The sequence below is a fragment of the Thermobia domestica genome, chromosome 4 (genome assembly GCF_964235325.1).
Source record: "Thermobia domestica chromosome 4, izTheDome1.hap1.1, whole genome shotgun sequence".
In the NCBI taxonomy this organism is placed as follows: domain Eukaryota; kingdom Metazoa; phylum Arthropoda; class Insecta; order Zygentoma; family Lepismatidae; genus Thermobia; species Thermobia domestica.
The window spans coordinates 208,812,100-208,830,486 of NC_137457.1; the positions used below are offsets into that span (position 1 = coordinate 208,812,100).

Here is an 18,387-nt window from a genome sequence, read left to right on the forward strand (position 1 = left end):
CGAACCTCTCGGCGCCTAATGGTCACCTAATCATTGAGATCGACGAGCGATTTTGAAAAAAATTGTAATCCCTTCTTGGAGAGGTCCTTCAACGTCCTACCCAAGTAAGTCCAGGTCTCCAGGAGAATACTCATTGGCAGGACAACGAACCACGAACACCGAACTTCAGTTGGTTACAATTAAATGGCAGCCGGAACAGCGACCCAATCACTGAGAAATTACAAATAAATGGCCGCCCGAACAGCGACCCGATAATCTGGTCGATTTTAAATAAATGTCCACCCGAACAGAGACGACGAACGGTTACAATGTTTAAGAAGTTTCATTTTTAAACCGAGCTTACTATGAATAACTTGCGAATATATAGCAATAATTTAATGATTATGCAATCTTATAACAGTTATACAAATAAGTATAGACTGGTATTTAAAATCGGAAACTGTATGTATTGGGTAACGTACATTGTATCACCAATACTATCATACTGATAACTGTTCGAGAGAATTTATACATATGAACAAAGGCCATTCAGACATTTGATTTGACAAGTGTAAGCAAGCGTGTGGGTAGGGAACGTGTAGGTAACAGTGATGGGATGGGTCATGGGTCACTTGGTTACAAATTTGTTAGGGTCATCTGGGAATGAATCTCACTTTTCACACCCAGACAGACCCAATGTGACTCGGACTGATCCTGAGATCCATATAGACCTGGTGACTCAGAAGCAGCTGAAACATCATCTCTGCAGCACTACTGCAGAATTTGGCGTTAAATAATGATGTTCCTTCTGAGCTATGTTATGAATATTTTATGTTTTCACAAATGACCTTCTCGGGCGAACATAATAGTAAGCTCCACTTCCAATGAGATCGAGTTATTAGGTGGAATGGTTTGTATTCAACCATAGAACAGTGTTGAACCATGGTTTGTATTGAACAGTATGCAGGGAGTTTAATTTCGGAAATATGTTTGTAGATGTCAGAAAAAGCTTGTTTGGTATTTGTCATTGCATCGAATTGCATGGGAATGTTGAATCTTCTGTTCCAGTTTACTTGAGAGTTAGAAAATGTGACATATTACTATGCTTCCCTCAGTCACTTATGTATAATTTCACGTTTACTTGTTTTCCCATGTATGGCGTTTGAATGCAGCCTATACAAAAAGAGTTAACAAACTATTATTATTATTTTTTTTTTTTTTTGCCTGAGTGGTATATTTTATGTTCTAAACGCCAACTTTTAAAGGTCGATTAAACTTTGACAATCTCTCATAAAAGAAACGTATAGTTTATCGTTTCTTTGATTTTGCTGATATTGACTGATAAACTTTGTAGTTATATTTCAGAGCAACATTTGACACACTGACGTAAAGAACAATCGAGAAGGAATAGTATATTTACTGAAAAGCCAATGAGAAATCAGAGAATCATTTTGTTAGAATTGCATTAGTAACCTTACATTTACTCCTCACGTATATGACGTTTCGTGTCAGGGTAACATCGACTCATTTCTTGAGAGACCGGGTCAGTTCGCATCATGGATCTTCTAGGGTCACACTCCGCCAGTCTAGGTCACTCCGGGTTTTGAGTTTGTATGAATCAATGGGTCTGGTGGGTCATGGGTCTTCCTGGTCATAGATGATGGAAATTTCTGATCCATTCCACCATTTGTAGGTAAGAGTCACGTCGAATGCAAGAAGTGAGTGGTCTTCTTCTTGTCGAGTAGTCTTCTTCAGACCACACAGGACCTCATATTTCGGCAGGATAATCTCCTGTCACATATTTCTAGAAATGTACAACTCTTCTGTGAGGAGCTTTGGCTATTGAATATTCACATGCCTGCACTACAGCATGATACATTGTCCACTTAGTATGTGTTAATATTATGTCAGCTCCTCGTTCGTTACCATTCTCAGGGATACAGTGTTCCTGTATTCTGAATTTGAAAACATGTAGTTGGGTCAAGCGTTTCCTAACTTCTTTCTCATATCAGTATTTATAGGGGACGTAATTTCAACACTTGCAGGCTTTATACAATATTGATTAATTAAAATAGTTAATAGAGCTATATAGCTCAAAATGTCCGTCATATGTTATATAAAATATCACATAGCAAGATACGAACGTTCTGAAGAGTATCATTTAGAAATTGCTTTGTCTAGAAATGATGTAAATCGATAAGTGTATCTGTTTAGAAATGCAAATTCAACTTGGAGCTCATAGTTGAATTATTTGAATTTAATATTCGGTTTGAGACCGAGGCTTTGTAAGATGAGATAGGCTCCTTAAAATGGGTTCTACAGGCTAGCATCTTCATCCGGAATCGATTTTAGGACTATAGGAACGAGCATTAGTCATTCCGCTGCAAGGATTTGTATATTTTACAATGTAATAAGGAAGCAATTCTTTTAACTTCAAACACACTAACTTTTAAATTCAACTAAAGGTAAAAGATCTAATATTCTCTTAAAAATAATTGGTTTTAAGTACTAAAAAGTATCCAAAAGTTTTAATAATCATAAAGAAATTATACAGGTATGTGCATAATCAATGTTCTTTCTATGCATTATTGTGCAAATATCAAATATGTGTCTGAAGTATTTTTCTTTCCACAGCCTGTAGAAGACATCCACTTGCGTAATGAATAAAATTGAAGCCCGAGGTGTCATAAAGTTCCTCCATTTTAAGGGCAATAACACACGCAAAATCCGCGACGAAATGAAAGCTGTCTATGGGTATGAAAACCCATCATATGATACGGTTGTGCGGTGGAAACGGAACATTTAAAGTATCACATGTCCCTCACAGTCGAGCAACGAGCGAGGGGACTCTCAATCAAGGATGATCTTAACATGGTGAAGAAAATGTAGTTTTATCTTATCCAAGAAAAACGTTATTCTCGAAGAAAGAAGATAGACCATGTAAATAGTGATGGCGGAGACTGCGCTACGTTGCGAAAGAGCGTGGAGGATTGTTCATTTGGAACTTCACATTAATAAGGTATCTGCACGATGGGTTCCTCGCTTGTTGATATCTGTTCAGAAGCAAACTCGCCACGACTTTGCCACGACCCACCGGTTAGGCTATGAACTTTTGCCGCATCCACCTTTATTCGCCTGCTCTTGCGCCAAGTGACTTCTTGCTCTTTCCCGAGATGAAGAAACCACTTCGCGGTCGGCGACTTGACGAGAGAGAGAATGTCATTCTCCAAGCGGAACAGTGGTTTTCGAGCAAATTGTAGGACATCTACAAAGATGGTTGAAAAAGGTGAAGAAACTTGGAAAAATGTGTGACTCTGCAGAGAGACTACTTGGAGGAGAACTAACTTGGACCAATTACAGTGAGTATCGTATGTTTTTCTTTCATGATAATAATTAAATCTTTTGGATATTCCTTGTAATACTGTTAAACTAGTAAAGATGAATTCAATTAAACTATCATAAACAAGTATTTCATTCAATTTATCTAGCGTGACAATTTTTAAATTATTTGTTCTGTTATATATGAGACAGCAACAAATAAGGAAACTTACTTCTTCTACATTCACCTGACAGTGACTTTCCTATCGGCGGTATTCGTTGCACGCACACCATACCTAGAGTCTCACAGATCTGTTTGCAAAACCCATCTGGTGGATCTAAAACAAATGATTAGAAATTTGCTAAGAAAATCTAATATTTCATTAAACGGAAATGTAACTTTATCAAAAGCGATTCAAAAAGAAACAAATATTAAAATATTTCATGGATTACTAGAACTGTGCTAGAGAAATTGAAAATATTACAGTATAAAAAGTATAAAAGGCAATGGAGTTTTATGTAAAAATGTAGAGTGATTCGTGTATTTTAGTATCAAAAGGAAATGTTCGTCAACTTACAAGATTTGAGTGGACTTGGAAACCGAAGAAACTCATGTTTTCGATATTTTTATAGTGAAATATATTGCACTTTCTTTTGCAATTCCACAAGTAATCTCCTGTGTGATATATTGCAATTTCTCTTGCAATGTCACAGCTTATACAAACCTATTTCAAAAAATGTTACATTTATATTGTAAATCACATTCATGCACAAAATATAAAAATATCATAAAGCATTTATATGCAAGTCGCTAAATTTGCTTTAGAGCTTTGTATATGAAAATCAAGAAAGAAACATATTTTCTAAGAAAAATGATTTAAAATAATTGATAAACAGTTTTAATACTTCAATTCTTCGGCTAATCCTTCTGAAACCCTTCAAGAGTAGGAATGGACAAAGTTTTAAGTACAACATGCTATAAAGTACTTCAGTACTGTGAGAAAACATGATTTATTCTGGTATGATATTCTTAACAATCAATAACTTCGTAAATCGAAAGTCGGAGAAGGAACTTGATTAACAATTTGTAAAAGTTGAAACATTTATCTTGTAAGAAGACCAAACCATTCTCGACGACAAATAACCCATAATAGTAGTATTTCTCAATTAAATGTCCCTTCGTTTATAACACTTGAAAGGTGGTTCTATACATGAAACCAAACTGGAATGTCTAATAGTCTTAAACGAGATACAGGCATCCGAAAGTTGGTAAAATTAACTTTAGAGGGAAATAGCGGCAAAATGATAAGATATAGAAGTGCAGCGACCCGCGAAAGAAATGCACCTTTGGACCCACCTTTAATTCAGAGCATATCTGAGAATTATGTTTGTAGCATGTCTTGGAAGTATACCCTGCCGGGAATCCTCTATATACTCATTGCACATTGCTTAAATACGCATGTTTGAACAGTTTAAGAGTGACTTTCTTCACTTTGTTATAGACCGACATTCCACAGTTTCTTGGATTCGAAGTGAGGTGTAGTATTATATCATTAATGGAGGAGTATAGTCTGTATCTACCAGCACCCCTCATGCATGAACCGTCATGGAGGCCACATTGATTAACCTGATCTCCACAATCAGGAGAGCGACGAAACTCACAAAAAGCTAAACTTAAACGTAGGGTAGCAGCAATTTGAAAGCTTTCATTTGACCAGATAAGGTCTAAAAGTGGAGAAGGTAACGCAATCAACTATAAACCAGCTTCGAGAGATGAGGCAGAAGGAGCCTGGCTTTATCTTCCGGAACAACAACATACTATAACAGATGATTATGAACGTGAGATGCAATTGATGTATTCCAAGAAGACTGATAACACGATTTGCTAATTACTGGGAAGTTTGTGTCTGCTAAGGGGCCGCGGTGGCTCAGTGGTAGAGCGTTCACCACTGGTGCTAGGGGTCCCGGGTTTGATCCCAGCCCCCGCCAAGTGAACTTTGTGGTGGACAAACACCATGTGCGTGGGTTTTCTCGGGGTTCTCCTGTTTCCTCCCACTTTCTTCATTCCACCATTTCATTCATTACTCATCACCACCGTCTCCTTTAGCCTAACCGGCATAACCGTGGGACGTAAAACTCAAAGATTTGTGTCTGCTAAACTTGCCCACCCATGAGAGCCTTCCTGAACTACCCCATCTGGGCCCAAACAATAACCCTGTGAAAGGATAAGATCAACAAAGCGAAATGATCCCTGGTAAGATGCTAAGGATCCCACGGCCAATAGCTAAACATGATTGCATCCAAGATTCATAATTTAAGGAGCAGTTCAGAGCTGATTCAATGCCAGTTTACAAGACAAGTTCATATTTTTCCAGCAGTGAAGTCTCGTGACACGACGGAAAACATCGTAAGAAACTAAGTTAAGTGAGGAATTACCCATAAGAGAAAAAGACTGGAATTGGCTGAAATTGATTAAATTCGACGAGAGAACAATTTAAATTAGATAGTTTATAAAATAGCACCTTAGTAAGTGCTTCAGATGTGATAGGAGCAGCTACAAGACAACCATTCTGAGTGTTGGAGGACGTATGCCTGGAAGAGCGTCATTAAATCTTGTAAATATTTCGTCGAATGTAGTTTTATCTGATCCAAGACAACCTACCTCGCACTTAGAAAAGTTAAAAAGTAAGTCTAAAACAGATACCTTCTCATTTATTTGCAGTAAGAATGAAAGAACTACTTCTGATTTACCTCGAATTGCTCCATCATCGAAGTACTAAATTGTTAATTCTGGTCCAATGATTTAACTAAAGAATGAGTAGTTACAGTGAAAAGTGCTGGGCCCAGGGCATCACTTTATTGGACACTTCTCTGAGGAGAAATAATGTTTCCGTCGAAAAATATATCACTGGATTGAGCATAGTATAGATGAACATACGGATAAATTAAAATAAAACCATTAGCACTGTGGCAAGCATGGTATCCGGCGAAGGCCATTAAATGCGTTAAGAAAAACCAACTTAACGACCGCCTTAGTAGCACTGTAAGTAGAAGAAAAATAAACTTGACTTGCATGAATATCTACCTCGACACAATTAGGAATGCAAACACCTAGTTGATGGTAGGATAAAATGTTCTTAACTACCTCACGTATTCTAATGCATACATATTTACCGATGTTGTGCGCAAACATTCCCTACCGCTATTGGGCGAATAGAAACATCTTTCTTTCCCTGCTCACTAAGTTTAGTATTGAAACCAAAGGGCGAACTACCCTAGGTACTTTTCCACAAATGATTAAATTTATAACTCACAAAAGGATTTTATCGATTCTTTGCATTTGACAAGAAAGAAGGTCTTTCAGAACTGAAGACGAAGTCCATCTAGACCTCCCGAATTGCCTAACAGAAAGAAGTTAATTGCATTTTGAACCTCAATAGTAGAGATTCCTCGAAAAATATGTTGGTAATCAGTAAGATTCTGCGCAATGCAATTGCAAACGTGAACTAGATATTTCTCCAATAGAGATATCCGGAGTCGCAACAATATCATCAGAAATTAAACGATGGACCCATCCACAGATGTCACAGTGGGAAAGTTTATTCTTGACAATCTTGAAATTGTAAAATTTCTAGTTTGATCAAGGTTTCCAGGCCAGGTCCATATTCGGTCATACTCGTTCACTATCGAAAGGCCAGGTTCATATTCGTTGAAGGCCAGGTTAAGGTGTCATGACAGATATTGCACCAGAGGTGAATTCGTTGCTTCACTCAAGAAGTCAGATTCTTAATACTATGAGATAGTTTGGAAGTACCGGTACCGTCAACTGGGGTTACTTGGAAAGTTTCTTTTTTTCTTTTTCATACTACCACTTGTTATTTATTGCTATTAATTTTTCGTTTCGTTGTGATGTTTCTACAGCTTAGTCCATGTTACCTTTTTCTAGTCGCGTGAAGTTGGCCCAAACACATCGTAGAAATACAAAAAAAATATGTCAAGATTTAGTGCTTAATTAGTGCTTATTAGTGCTCATGACCGCAGAATTAGTGCTCAATTGGAGTTTGAGATATATTGATAACTAAGATAGTTGGGCCAACTTCACGCTTTCTAAAACTCGTTTCAAAATTCAAATTAAACGGTAAAGGTAATTAGTGCTTAATTAGTGTTCTTCATTCCACATGGTCCCAGAATTAGTGCTCAATAAATAAGGGCATACAAGACATATGCATTTTTGGGGTAAATGTGAGTTGGCCCAATCACTTCGAAAGAAATCAAAATTTTTCATGTCACGAATTAGTGCTTTCAATCCCGCATGGTCCCAGAATTAGTGCTCAATTTATTCTCGAAATATACTAATTACTAAGACGGTTGGGGCAACTTCACGCTTTCTAAAAGTTGTTTCAAAATTTAAATTAAACGGTATAGGTAATTAGTGCTTAATTAGTGCTCGTCATCCCACATGGTCCCAGAATTAGTGCCCAATAAATAAGGGCATACGGGGCAAATGCATTTTTGGGGTAAATGTGAGTTGGCACAACCACTTCGAAAGATATCAAAAATTTTCATGTCACGAATTAGAGCTTTCAATCTCGCATGGTCTCAGAATTAGTGCTCAATTTATTCTTGAGATATATTGATTATTAAGATGGTTGGGTCAACTTCACGCTTACTAAAACTCGTTTCAAAATTCAAATTAAACGGTATAGGTAATTAGTGCTTAATTAGTGTTCTTCATTCCACATGGTCCCAGAATTAGTGCTCAATAAATAAGGGCATACGGGGCAAATGCATTTTTGGGGTAAATGTGAGTTGGCCCAACCACTTCGAAAGATATCAAAAATTTTCATGTCAAGAATTAGTGCTTTCAATCCCGCATGGTCCTAGAATTAGTGCTCAATTTATTTTCGAGATATATTGATTATTAAGATGGTTGGGCCAACTTCACGCTTTCTAAAAGTTGTTTGAAAATTCAAATTAAACGGTATAGGTAATTAGTGCTTAATTAGTGCTCTTCATCCCACATTGTCCCAGAATTAGTGCTCAATAAATAAGGTCATACGGGGCATATGCATTTTCGGGGTAAATATGAATATGCCGAAAACACTTCGAAAGCAATCAAAAATTTTCTTGTCACGAATTAGTGCTTTCAATCCCGCATGGTCCCAGAATTAGTGCTCAATTTATTCTCGAGATATATTAATTACTAAGACGGTTTGGGCAACTTCACGCTTTCTAAAAGTTGTTTCAAAATTCAAATTAAGCGTTATAGCTAATTAGTGCTTAATCAGTGCTCTTCATCCCACATGGTAACAGAATTAGCGCTCAATGAAGAAGGGTACACGGGGCATATGTACGTTTGTTGTAAGTGTGAATTTTGCCCAACTACTTAGAAAAGAGTAAACATTTCTCATGTCAGCAATTAGTACCGGTACCTAATTTTTGTTTTCAATCCCGCGAAGTTCCAGAGTTTTTGTTTAATAATTAAGTACATATACGGCATATTTATTTTTGGGGTATATATGACGTTTTCCTAAGCACTTACAAGAAAATGGAAATTTTTACGTTAAGAGTTATTGTTTAATTAGTGTTTTCAATCCCACATTATGCCAGAATATTCAATAAAGAAGGGTATACTGCTTATATGCACGTTTAGGGTGAATGTGAAATTGGCCCATCCACTTAGAAGATAATGAAAAATTTTCAGGTCAGGTTTTAGTGCCTAATTTGTGCTTTCAATCCCGCATTGTACCGTAATTTGTGTTGTATGAATGGGATCATAAGTGTCACATTTATATTTGGGGTAAATTTGAAGTTGACTGAACCAGTTATAAGAAAATCAAAATTTTGCACGGCAGGTGTTAATGTCTAATTAGTGCTTTTTATCCCAGATAGACCCCGAGTTAGATCTTAGCAAATAAAGACTTGGAGGGCATATTTATGTTTTCGACATATGCGTATGTTACCCAGGAAAAAAATAATGTAAGTTTTTCTCAGGGTTTAGTATTTTTTTAGAAGTCTTCATTTAACGTCCTTAGACTTAGCGCTCAAGAAGTAAGAGTTTATGGGGCTAATTTATGGTTTCGATTTACGTAGAATTAACCCCACTGTTTTTAGGATGTAGTACTGATTTGGACCGAGGTATTTTGCTCAAATAATTGGTTGTAATCGTAATAGCTTTGTTTAAAGTATTGATTTGTAAGTTGTTTATGCAAGTTGTCATGTTTTATGAGGCATCAAAATAATTTACACTTCACTTTGCATACGAGAATTTATAGTTTCACTCCAGGTTTATTTCTTGATGGCTACTGACGGAATCTCAACGATTTGTAGGGCAAGTAGCTCATGTCTGGGGGATAAATTTCGGTGTTCATTTAGTAGTAGTGCGACATCTTCAAATTTGGATTTTAAGTAGCTCAGAATTTTGTCCGGTTTTGGACCTTTTTGTACCAAAAAGAAAAGATTTTGTACCATTCAAATAAACGAGGGAAGACTATTTCTAAATATTGGCCACTTCGATCACTTTCAGTGCAACGTCTTCAACTTCGAAATTTTACTTGGTTAGAATTTTGTACTATTTTTGTGCCTTTTCGTTCCACGAAGAAACAAAATCATACCATTCAAATAAACGAGGGACAGCCATTTCAAAAGTTATAGAACCGGTTTAGTTGTAGTGCGACATCTTCAAATTTGAATTTTAACTAGCTTATATCTTTGAACTAATTTTGTACCTTCTTGTAGCAAGCATAACAATTGTACCATTCAAATAAAGGTGGGAGAACCATTTCAAAATTTGGACTGCATTTAGTTCTAGAGCGACATCTTCAAATTCGAATTTCTTTCTTCCTGGAACGAAAATTTACAAAAAATAATACAAAATTCTGGTCTAGCAAAATTTCGATTTTGAAGACGTCGCTCTGAAGATGATCGACGGCCTAAATTTTGAACTTTTAATGATGTATTCATTTCCTAAATTTTTCGGAACGCCTGCTTTTTCCTATTAAAAACTTATCAATTATTTCCTGATATTAAGGTACTTTTCAATAATTTATCCTACTTTCCCTGATAAGAATCAAATTTTCTAACATTTCCTGTAGGAACTCCGTAGAAAAAATAATAGTAAAAAGTTCTGAGCAAGTCAAAATTCATGTTTCAGATGTCGTACTACAACTAAATGAACTCAAAAAGTTTTGGATTGGCTTCCCTTCGTTTATGTAAATGGAACAGTTGTTTTCTTGGTGGTACAAGAAGCTACAAGAATAGTACAAAATTCTAAGCTAGTTAAAATTAGAATTAGAAAATGTCGCACTACAACTAAATTCACCCACAAATTTTGAAATGGCCCTTAATCGTTTACTTGAATGGTATCATTTTGTTTTTCGTGGAACGAAGAATACAAAAATAGTGCAAAATTATGGGCAAGTAAAAATTTCGAATTTGAAGACGTTGCACCGAAGTTGATCGAAGTGGCCAATATTTTGAAATAGCCCTCCCTCGTTTATTTGAATGGTACATTTTTTTTTCTTGTTGGTACGAAAAGGTACAAAGATTGGACAAACTTCTGAGCTAGTTAAAATTCGAATTTGAAGAGATCACACTATAGGTGATCGAAATAGCCCAAATTTTGTAATGAGCCTCCTTTGTTAACTTCAATGCTACAATTTGTTTTGTTGATTGTACAAAAATTGTACAAAATTATGAACTAGTGAAATTTGAATTTGAAGATGTTGCACTACAACTAAATGCAACCTCCAAATTTTAAAATGGGACTTCTTTTCGTTTATTTAAATGGTACAATTTTTTTCTTGGTGGTACAAAAAGGTACAAAAATTGGACAAAATTCTGAGTTAGTTAAAATTCGAGTTTGAAAATGTCGCACTACATTTGATCGAAGTGGTTCAAATTTTTAAGAGAGCTTCCTTTGTTATCTGAATAGTACATTTTTTCTTGCTTGTACAAAAATATCCAAAAAATGGACAAAGTTTTGAGCTAGTTAAAATTCGAATTTAAAGATGTCGCACTACGTTTGATCGAAATGGCTCAAATTTTTTAATGGGCCTCCTTTTTACTTTTTTTTGGTTTCAAAAAATGTACAAATAATAGACAAAATGCTGAGGTAGTTAAAATTCAAATTTGAAGATGTCGCAGTAGAACTAAATATTCTTTAAATCTTGGTATATTTGATAGCTGAAATCGGCCAGACAGAGGTTTTGCTCGACAGGAGAGGAGGTGTTCCATAGCTTTGCACGTCGGGAGCTTCTGAGTTTGGTTCATCACAGCTATATACATTTTATATTTATCTGATTGTTTCACTTTTATTCTTATGGTGTTCTAAAAGTAAATGTTGTTAAAAATTTGTGTTCCTCACAACCATGTATCATAACAGGGAAATTTTTGTTGGGAAGGTTTCGATAATACAAGACACTATGTTTAACTAGTATCTAATGGGTATTATTCAACAGCCGAAAACAAAAATATAAATAATTTTTAGTACTAACAGCTATACTTTCACGAAAAGTGATAAAATTAGATTAAATTGTTTCTATTAGAAGAGAAATAGTACAGATGATGAGTAAGGTCAAATCTTTAGCCTATATCAAGGATTTCTCTGCTATGAACTTATAATTTTATTAAGACAGGGTGCAAATGTACACAGTATGTTGGAAAAATAACGTAATGTTTTAAATTAAACAAAATTAATTAAGTATTTTACCAATTGCACCTTTTTAATTCAAAATACATCCTTCACGGCAGACTGGAAGTATGTAATATTGTCATAAAATGTTCCTTTCATGGCCAATTTTAATTTTGGAATTAGGAAATAATCACACAGTGATAAATCAAGCGAATACGGAGGATGCAGAAGCAAAGTCACGAACTGCGATGGTTCAGTGACATGGTGCATTGTCGTACAATAAAGACCAACTGCCTGGCGCTTGACACTCGGACCTTACGGGAACGGTTTGCTTCCACAAACGCTCCATAACACACAGATAATGTTCACCATTAACGGTTTGACTATGTGGAACGAATTTACGATTTATAATATCTTCGGAATCATAAAAATAAATCAAAATGAAAAAATGAAATTTTTGAATTTTACGTCCCACAGTTGTGCCGGTTAGGCTAAAGGAGACGGTGATGATAAATGTATGAAATGGTAGAACGAAGAAAGTGGGAGGAAAGGGGAGAACCCCGATTAAACCCACGCACACTGTGTTTGTCCACCACAAAGTTCACTTGGCGAGAGCAGGCTTTGAACCCGGGACCCCATGCATCAGAGGTGAACGTTCTACCACTGAGCCACCGCGGTCCCAAAAAATAAATCAACATTGTCTTCTCGCGTGACTTTTGAAAACGCAATTTTTTTCACATTCGGACAACTTGGAGACTTCCAAGTAGCACTTTAGAGTTTTATTTGCGAGTCGTACTTGAAGCATGAAATCTCATCACCAGTTACAATCGATTTTAGGAATGTTCTGTTCTGTCTAGCTGTTTTAATCAGGTCCTTGTAATGTTCAACGCGAGCAAGTTTTTTTGTCGTCAATTAAGGTGTACGGAGCACAGACTTTTCGTTTCTTTAAAGCCGTTGGTAAGATTTCGTGAACCATATCTTTTGTTGTATTTAATTCTTCCGCCATCCATCTCACAGTCGAATTCGCATCGTATACGACCATTTCTCGCACTTGTTCCACCAGCTCCTCGCAATTTTTGTTTTTCGGTCTGCCTGGCTTTGGGTCGTCTTCCAAGGACTCACGACCGTCCCGAAATCGCGTATACCACTCGAACACACGTGTACGAGATAAGTACTCATCACCATACACTTGTTTCATCATTTCCAATATTTGTGTAAATGTTTTACGTAGCTTGAAACAAAATTTAATATTGCCTCTTTGCTCCATCGTGTTTTTGTAATAAGGTGACACCAGATACACTCATTTTTCTTGCTATAACTTGACACTGTTATTCGGTTCTCATGATTGCAGTCTCGTTTTGTTGAGCAGATAAGTTGCTTCAATAGATGGAGTTTGTGGTTATCTGTAAAGAAAAAGTTCCGTTACTTTTCCTTCATATTGTGTATATTGAGTTACGAAGTTTGAAGGGAGGTCCGGACCCGGTAGACCCCCCGTAAGTGCGTCCCTGCAGTGTATTGTCTGTCTTTCTAAAGTTACATGTTTTAAATTGGTGACTTTGGTGAATGAAAAATGATAATTTAACATGTGATAATTTGACTACTAAAATATGATAAATATGAGAATTTAACTACTAGATGACTCCACGGGTTAGAAAGCAAAAAAGCAAAAACAATCAATAATATAATAACAATATTATATCCCAACTCATTAAAAAGGTGCTAAAAATATAGCCAAAGCTACTGTATTTGAGGTTATGGGGTGCAATACACCCCACCTTTCAGTGGCGTTGCGCGAATCTACCTTTATAAAGGAGGGTTAACTCTGGGGTAAAATGTTTTATGTAAATTTTTGTCTAATCATCTGTAAACAAACAAAATGCAAGTATGATTAAGACTATTTTATGTGTGGTACTGTATTACTGTGTGTGTGAAGACGTACTAAAGGAAGTTGATGAAGGACGACAGATCATGAAGATAATAGGAAAAAGAAGAAACAATATGCTTGGCCATCTTATTCGGCAATCCGATTGGATCATCCTGTGGATAGTGCGAAAGGAAAAAGGAAAACGAGGAAGAGGAAGACCAAAGAATCTAGATGCAGTTACGACCTTATCAAAGTATAAAACAGCTCTCGCAAGGGAGAGAAAAGTTTTAAAATTTCCATGTTGCCCACCAATCTATGGTCGAGGCAAGAAAGAAGAGCACACTGTATTATAAAAAAATTAATCTTTTTTATTACTTTTATAATTAATTTTCGTTATTAGATACTGAATTATAACATGAATTTGGGTATACTTTTTATGTAGAATAATGAAAATGACCTACTTCGTTTTATGAAAATTTATTGTATTATAAGAATTGGAACATTTGCATTCTGAAGTATGTCTAGTAATATAAAATATAACCAATATTAGGGAGTTTTTTTCTAGTGCTGTTGCACTGCTAATATTTCACTTACTTTTTAAGTTATGATTGTTCATATATTCCATTATGTTATAGAAATCTATTTTCTTCTTCTAGTCTCTAGTGTCTAGGTTTCTTTTCATTTTCTTCCACTTTCAGACTTCATATTATAGTAATTTTTCTTTAATCCTTTTTACAGTAAGCTGAAAATTAAGCAAACTTCTGATAATGTTGCATTCATTTTTGAATACTGTTAGCGTTTCAAGCGTTTCAAATAAAGAAACGTAGCAAAACCAAATCCAATTGTTGGAGCAATGGAAGGCATGTAGTAACAATACTGTTTTACTTAATGTTAGTCATGGAGTCCTTCTTTTCCTTTCCAAATACCTCATACTTCAAAACTAATTAGCGTTTAGATGTCAAATGGTGATGATTCTTATGCTGCAAATGCTTAACGGAATGCAACTGGAATCAGAATAAGATACTGTTTCTAATGCAATTGTAAGTGCACTGTTGGCAGACGTATAGTTTTTGCAGGGGAGGGGGAGGAAAAATTAAATGAAGATAAAATGTTAAACTGCTTTTGATTCAATAGTACATTCTTGAACTGAAAAACGCTGTCTAAGATAGTAAAAGTGCCAATGTTGATAATTGTTTCTAGTTTGATTTGAGTTTAGCGTCACTTTCAGCAGCAAGGCTATATGATACGTGGGCATAGGCTATAGCTTAACGTTGAATCCGAACCACGTAAGTTCCCGCCGGCAATCAAATCCGAGCATCCCGCGTCAAAGGCTGTTGCTCATTGTTATTAACTATCCTCACGTATTAAGCTGAACTACCCGATTCTTATTGTAGGCACTTCTATTGGAAGTGACACGTTTTCTTAAAGGCGTCCAACGCATAGCCCTAAATCCAGGCGCACACCCAAAAATTTTGTTGGGAGGGATCCAAAGTTTTCGGGTCTAATACAGGAGGCACTATATCTAGCATTGAGTCGGTGTTATTATAAAATCCTAAAGACAATAAGTAATTTTTAAGTGTTGGTATACATCGGGACAGCTTTAAAGGGCTCTTTCCCCAACCACTGCTTCTTTTCACCCCCACAACCCTCGGTTAGTCCTCGCGAGCGTGTAAGCTGTCACTGCTCTCAGTGTTGCCGTAACTCCGATCCACTTGTGTCGTTAAAAGTCCGGCAAAGTAAGGAGAAAGCTTTCCTTCCTATTTTCAATTAACAACAACAAAAATTTTAAAAAAAATACTTCAACTAGGAAAAAGGAAAGAAGGAAAAGGAATCGAGGCAACATTGGTTTTAGCCAGAAGGGATCATAAATCTCTACCACGTGTCGCGAAGACTAATAGAGGAAGGTCCAGACGGGTGAACAGGGTTTTTAGAATTCCTGGAAAAAGAGCCCTCTCTTTGTGTACCAATGCATACCCATATTCTTATATTTAAAAAAAAAATGTAACTTCATGCAGAGGTGTTCATTCTCGCAAGGCTGACCCTCTTGAGACCTCTTCCTCACCCTCAAATTTCTTTCCCCACAATGACGCGAGTGCGGGGTTGCACGAGAGCGAGAACAAGCTTCGAAAGCGAGGGCGAGATTGCACGACGGAGAGGACAAATTCCCAACACCAGGACATGGGCGAGGAAGGACCTCAGACAACTCCCTTCGCGAGGGGGAGGGTGAACGAGTGTGAGGGCCACTGCGAGGAGGAGAATACGCAAGGACGAGGACAAGTTTCCACCATAAAGGAAGTGAGGGCAATGAATGAATTTCCTTCAGGAGGAAAGGGTCAACTGCACTGCGAGGACGCAGAAAGGTCGCAGTACATCATCTAGGGGTACATGGTTTTTATAAGAAAACAGATACTACAAATGAAATGTATGAAAAAGCCTTTAGGTTACAAAAATATTTTCTATATGTTTAGGAATATTTTCTGTAGGAATAAGTATAGCTTAATTAAGAAACTTCAATTATAACACAATTCAAAATATCGTCCGTATGCCTTTATTTATTGAGCACTAATTCTGGACCATGTGTGATGAAGACCACTAATTAAGCCAATTACCTATTCCGTGAATTTTGAAACAATCTTTAGAAAGTGTGAAGTTGGGCCAACCGTCTTAATAATATATCTCGAGAATAAATTGAGCACTAATTCTGAGACCGTGCGGGATTGGAAGCACTGATCAAGCACTAATTCGTGACATGAAAATTTTTGATTTGTTTCGAAGTGGTTGGCCCAACTCACATTTACTCTAAAAATACATATGCCCCGAATGACCTTATTTATTAAGCACTAATTCTGGACCATGTGTGATGAAGATCACTAATTAAGCCAATTACCTATTCCGTGAATTTTGAAACAATCTTTAGAAAGTGTGAAGTTGGCCCAACCATCTTAATAATCAATATATCTCGAGAATAAATTGAGCACTAATTCTGAGACCATGTGGGATGAAGAGCACTAATTAAGCAATAATTCGTGAAATGAAAATTTTTGATTTCTTTCGAAGTATTTTGGGACAATTCATATTTAACCCAAAAATACATATGTTTTTATGTATGTCCTTATGTCCTTATTTATTGAGCACGAATTCTGTGACAATGTGGGGTGAAGAGCACTAATTGCCTATACCTTTTAATTTAAATTTTGAAACAACATTTAGAAAGCATGAAGTTGCCCCAACCATCTTAATAATCAATATATCTCGAGAATAAATTGAGCACTAATTCTGGGACCATGCGGGATTGAAAGCACTAGTTAAGCACTAATTCGTGACATGAAAATTTTTGATTTGTTTCGAAGTGGTTGGGCCAACTCACATCTATGCCATCAATGCATATGACGCGTATGCCCTTATTTATTGAGTAATAATTCTGGGACCATGTGGAGTGAAGAACACTAATTAAGCACTAATTACCAATACCGTTTAATTTAAATTTTGAAACAACTTTTAGAAAGCGTGAAGTTGACCCAACCATCTTAATAATCAATATATCTCAAGAATAAATTGAGCACTAATTCTGAGACCACGCGAGATTGAAAGCACTAATTCGTGACATGAAAATTTTTGATATCTTTCGAAGTGGTTGGGCCAACTCACATTTACCCCTAAAATGCATATGCCCCGTATGACCTTATTTATTGAGCACTAATTCTGGGACCATGCGGGATGAAGGGCACTAATTACCTATACCGATTAATTTGAATTTTGAAACAACTTTTAGAAAGCGTGAAGTTGGCCCAACCATTTTAATAATCAATATATCTCGAGAATAAATTGAGCACTAATTCTGGGACCATGCGGGATTGAAAGGACTAATCAAGCACTAATTCGTGACATGAAAATTTTTGATATCTTTCGAAGTGGTTGTGCCAACTTACATTTACCCCAAAAATGCATATGCCCCGTATGCCCTTATTTACTGAGCACTAATTCTGGGACCATGTGGGATGAAGAACACTAATTAAGCACTAATTACCTATACCGTTTAATTTGAATTTTCAAACAACTTTTAGAAAGCGTGAAGTGGCCCAACCATCTTAATAATCAATATGTGTCGAGAATAAATTGAGACTAATTCACGGACCATGCGTGATTGAAAGCACTAATTAAGCACTAATTCGTGACATGAAAATTTTTGATTTGTTTCGAAGTGGTTGGGCCAACTCACATTTACCCCAAAAATACATATGCCCCGTATGACCTTATTTATTGAGCACTAATTCTGGGACCATATGGGGTGAAGAGCACTAATTAAGCACTAATTACCTATACCGTTTAATTTGAATTTTGAAACAACTTTTAGAAAGCGTGAAGTTGGCCAAACCATCTTAATAATCAACATATCTCCAGAATAAATTGAGCACTAATTCTGGAACCATGCGGGAGTGGAAGCACTAATTAAGCACTTATTCGTGACATGAAAATTTTTGATTTGTTTCGAAGTGGTTAAGCCAACTCGCATTTACCCCAAAAATACATATCCCTTAATTATTGAGCACTAATTTTGGGACCATGTGGGATAAAGAGCACTAACTAAGCACTA

General features: G+C 36.3%; 1 protein-coding gene across 4 annotated transcripts in view; it reads right to left on the bottom strand.

The window, feature by feature from the left end:
* LOC145683845 (uncharacterized) overlaps positions 1–18,387 on the bottom strand; it is a 445,184-nt gene that overhangs the window by 69,466 nt on the left and 357,331 nt on the right. For all 4 annotated transcript variants that reach the window (XM_081755442.1, XM_081755441.1, XM_081755444.1 and 1 more), the window contains exon 4: positions 3,531–3,635. In XM_081755442.1, coding sequence (XP_081611568.1) covers positions 3,531–3,635 — 105 coding nt within the window. The remainder of the gene's footprint in view (positions 1–3,530; positions 3,636–18,387) is intronic.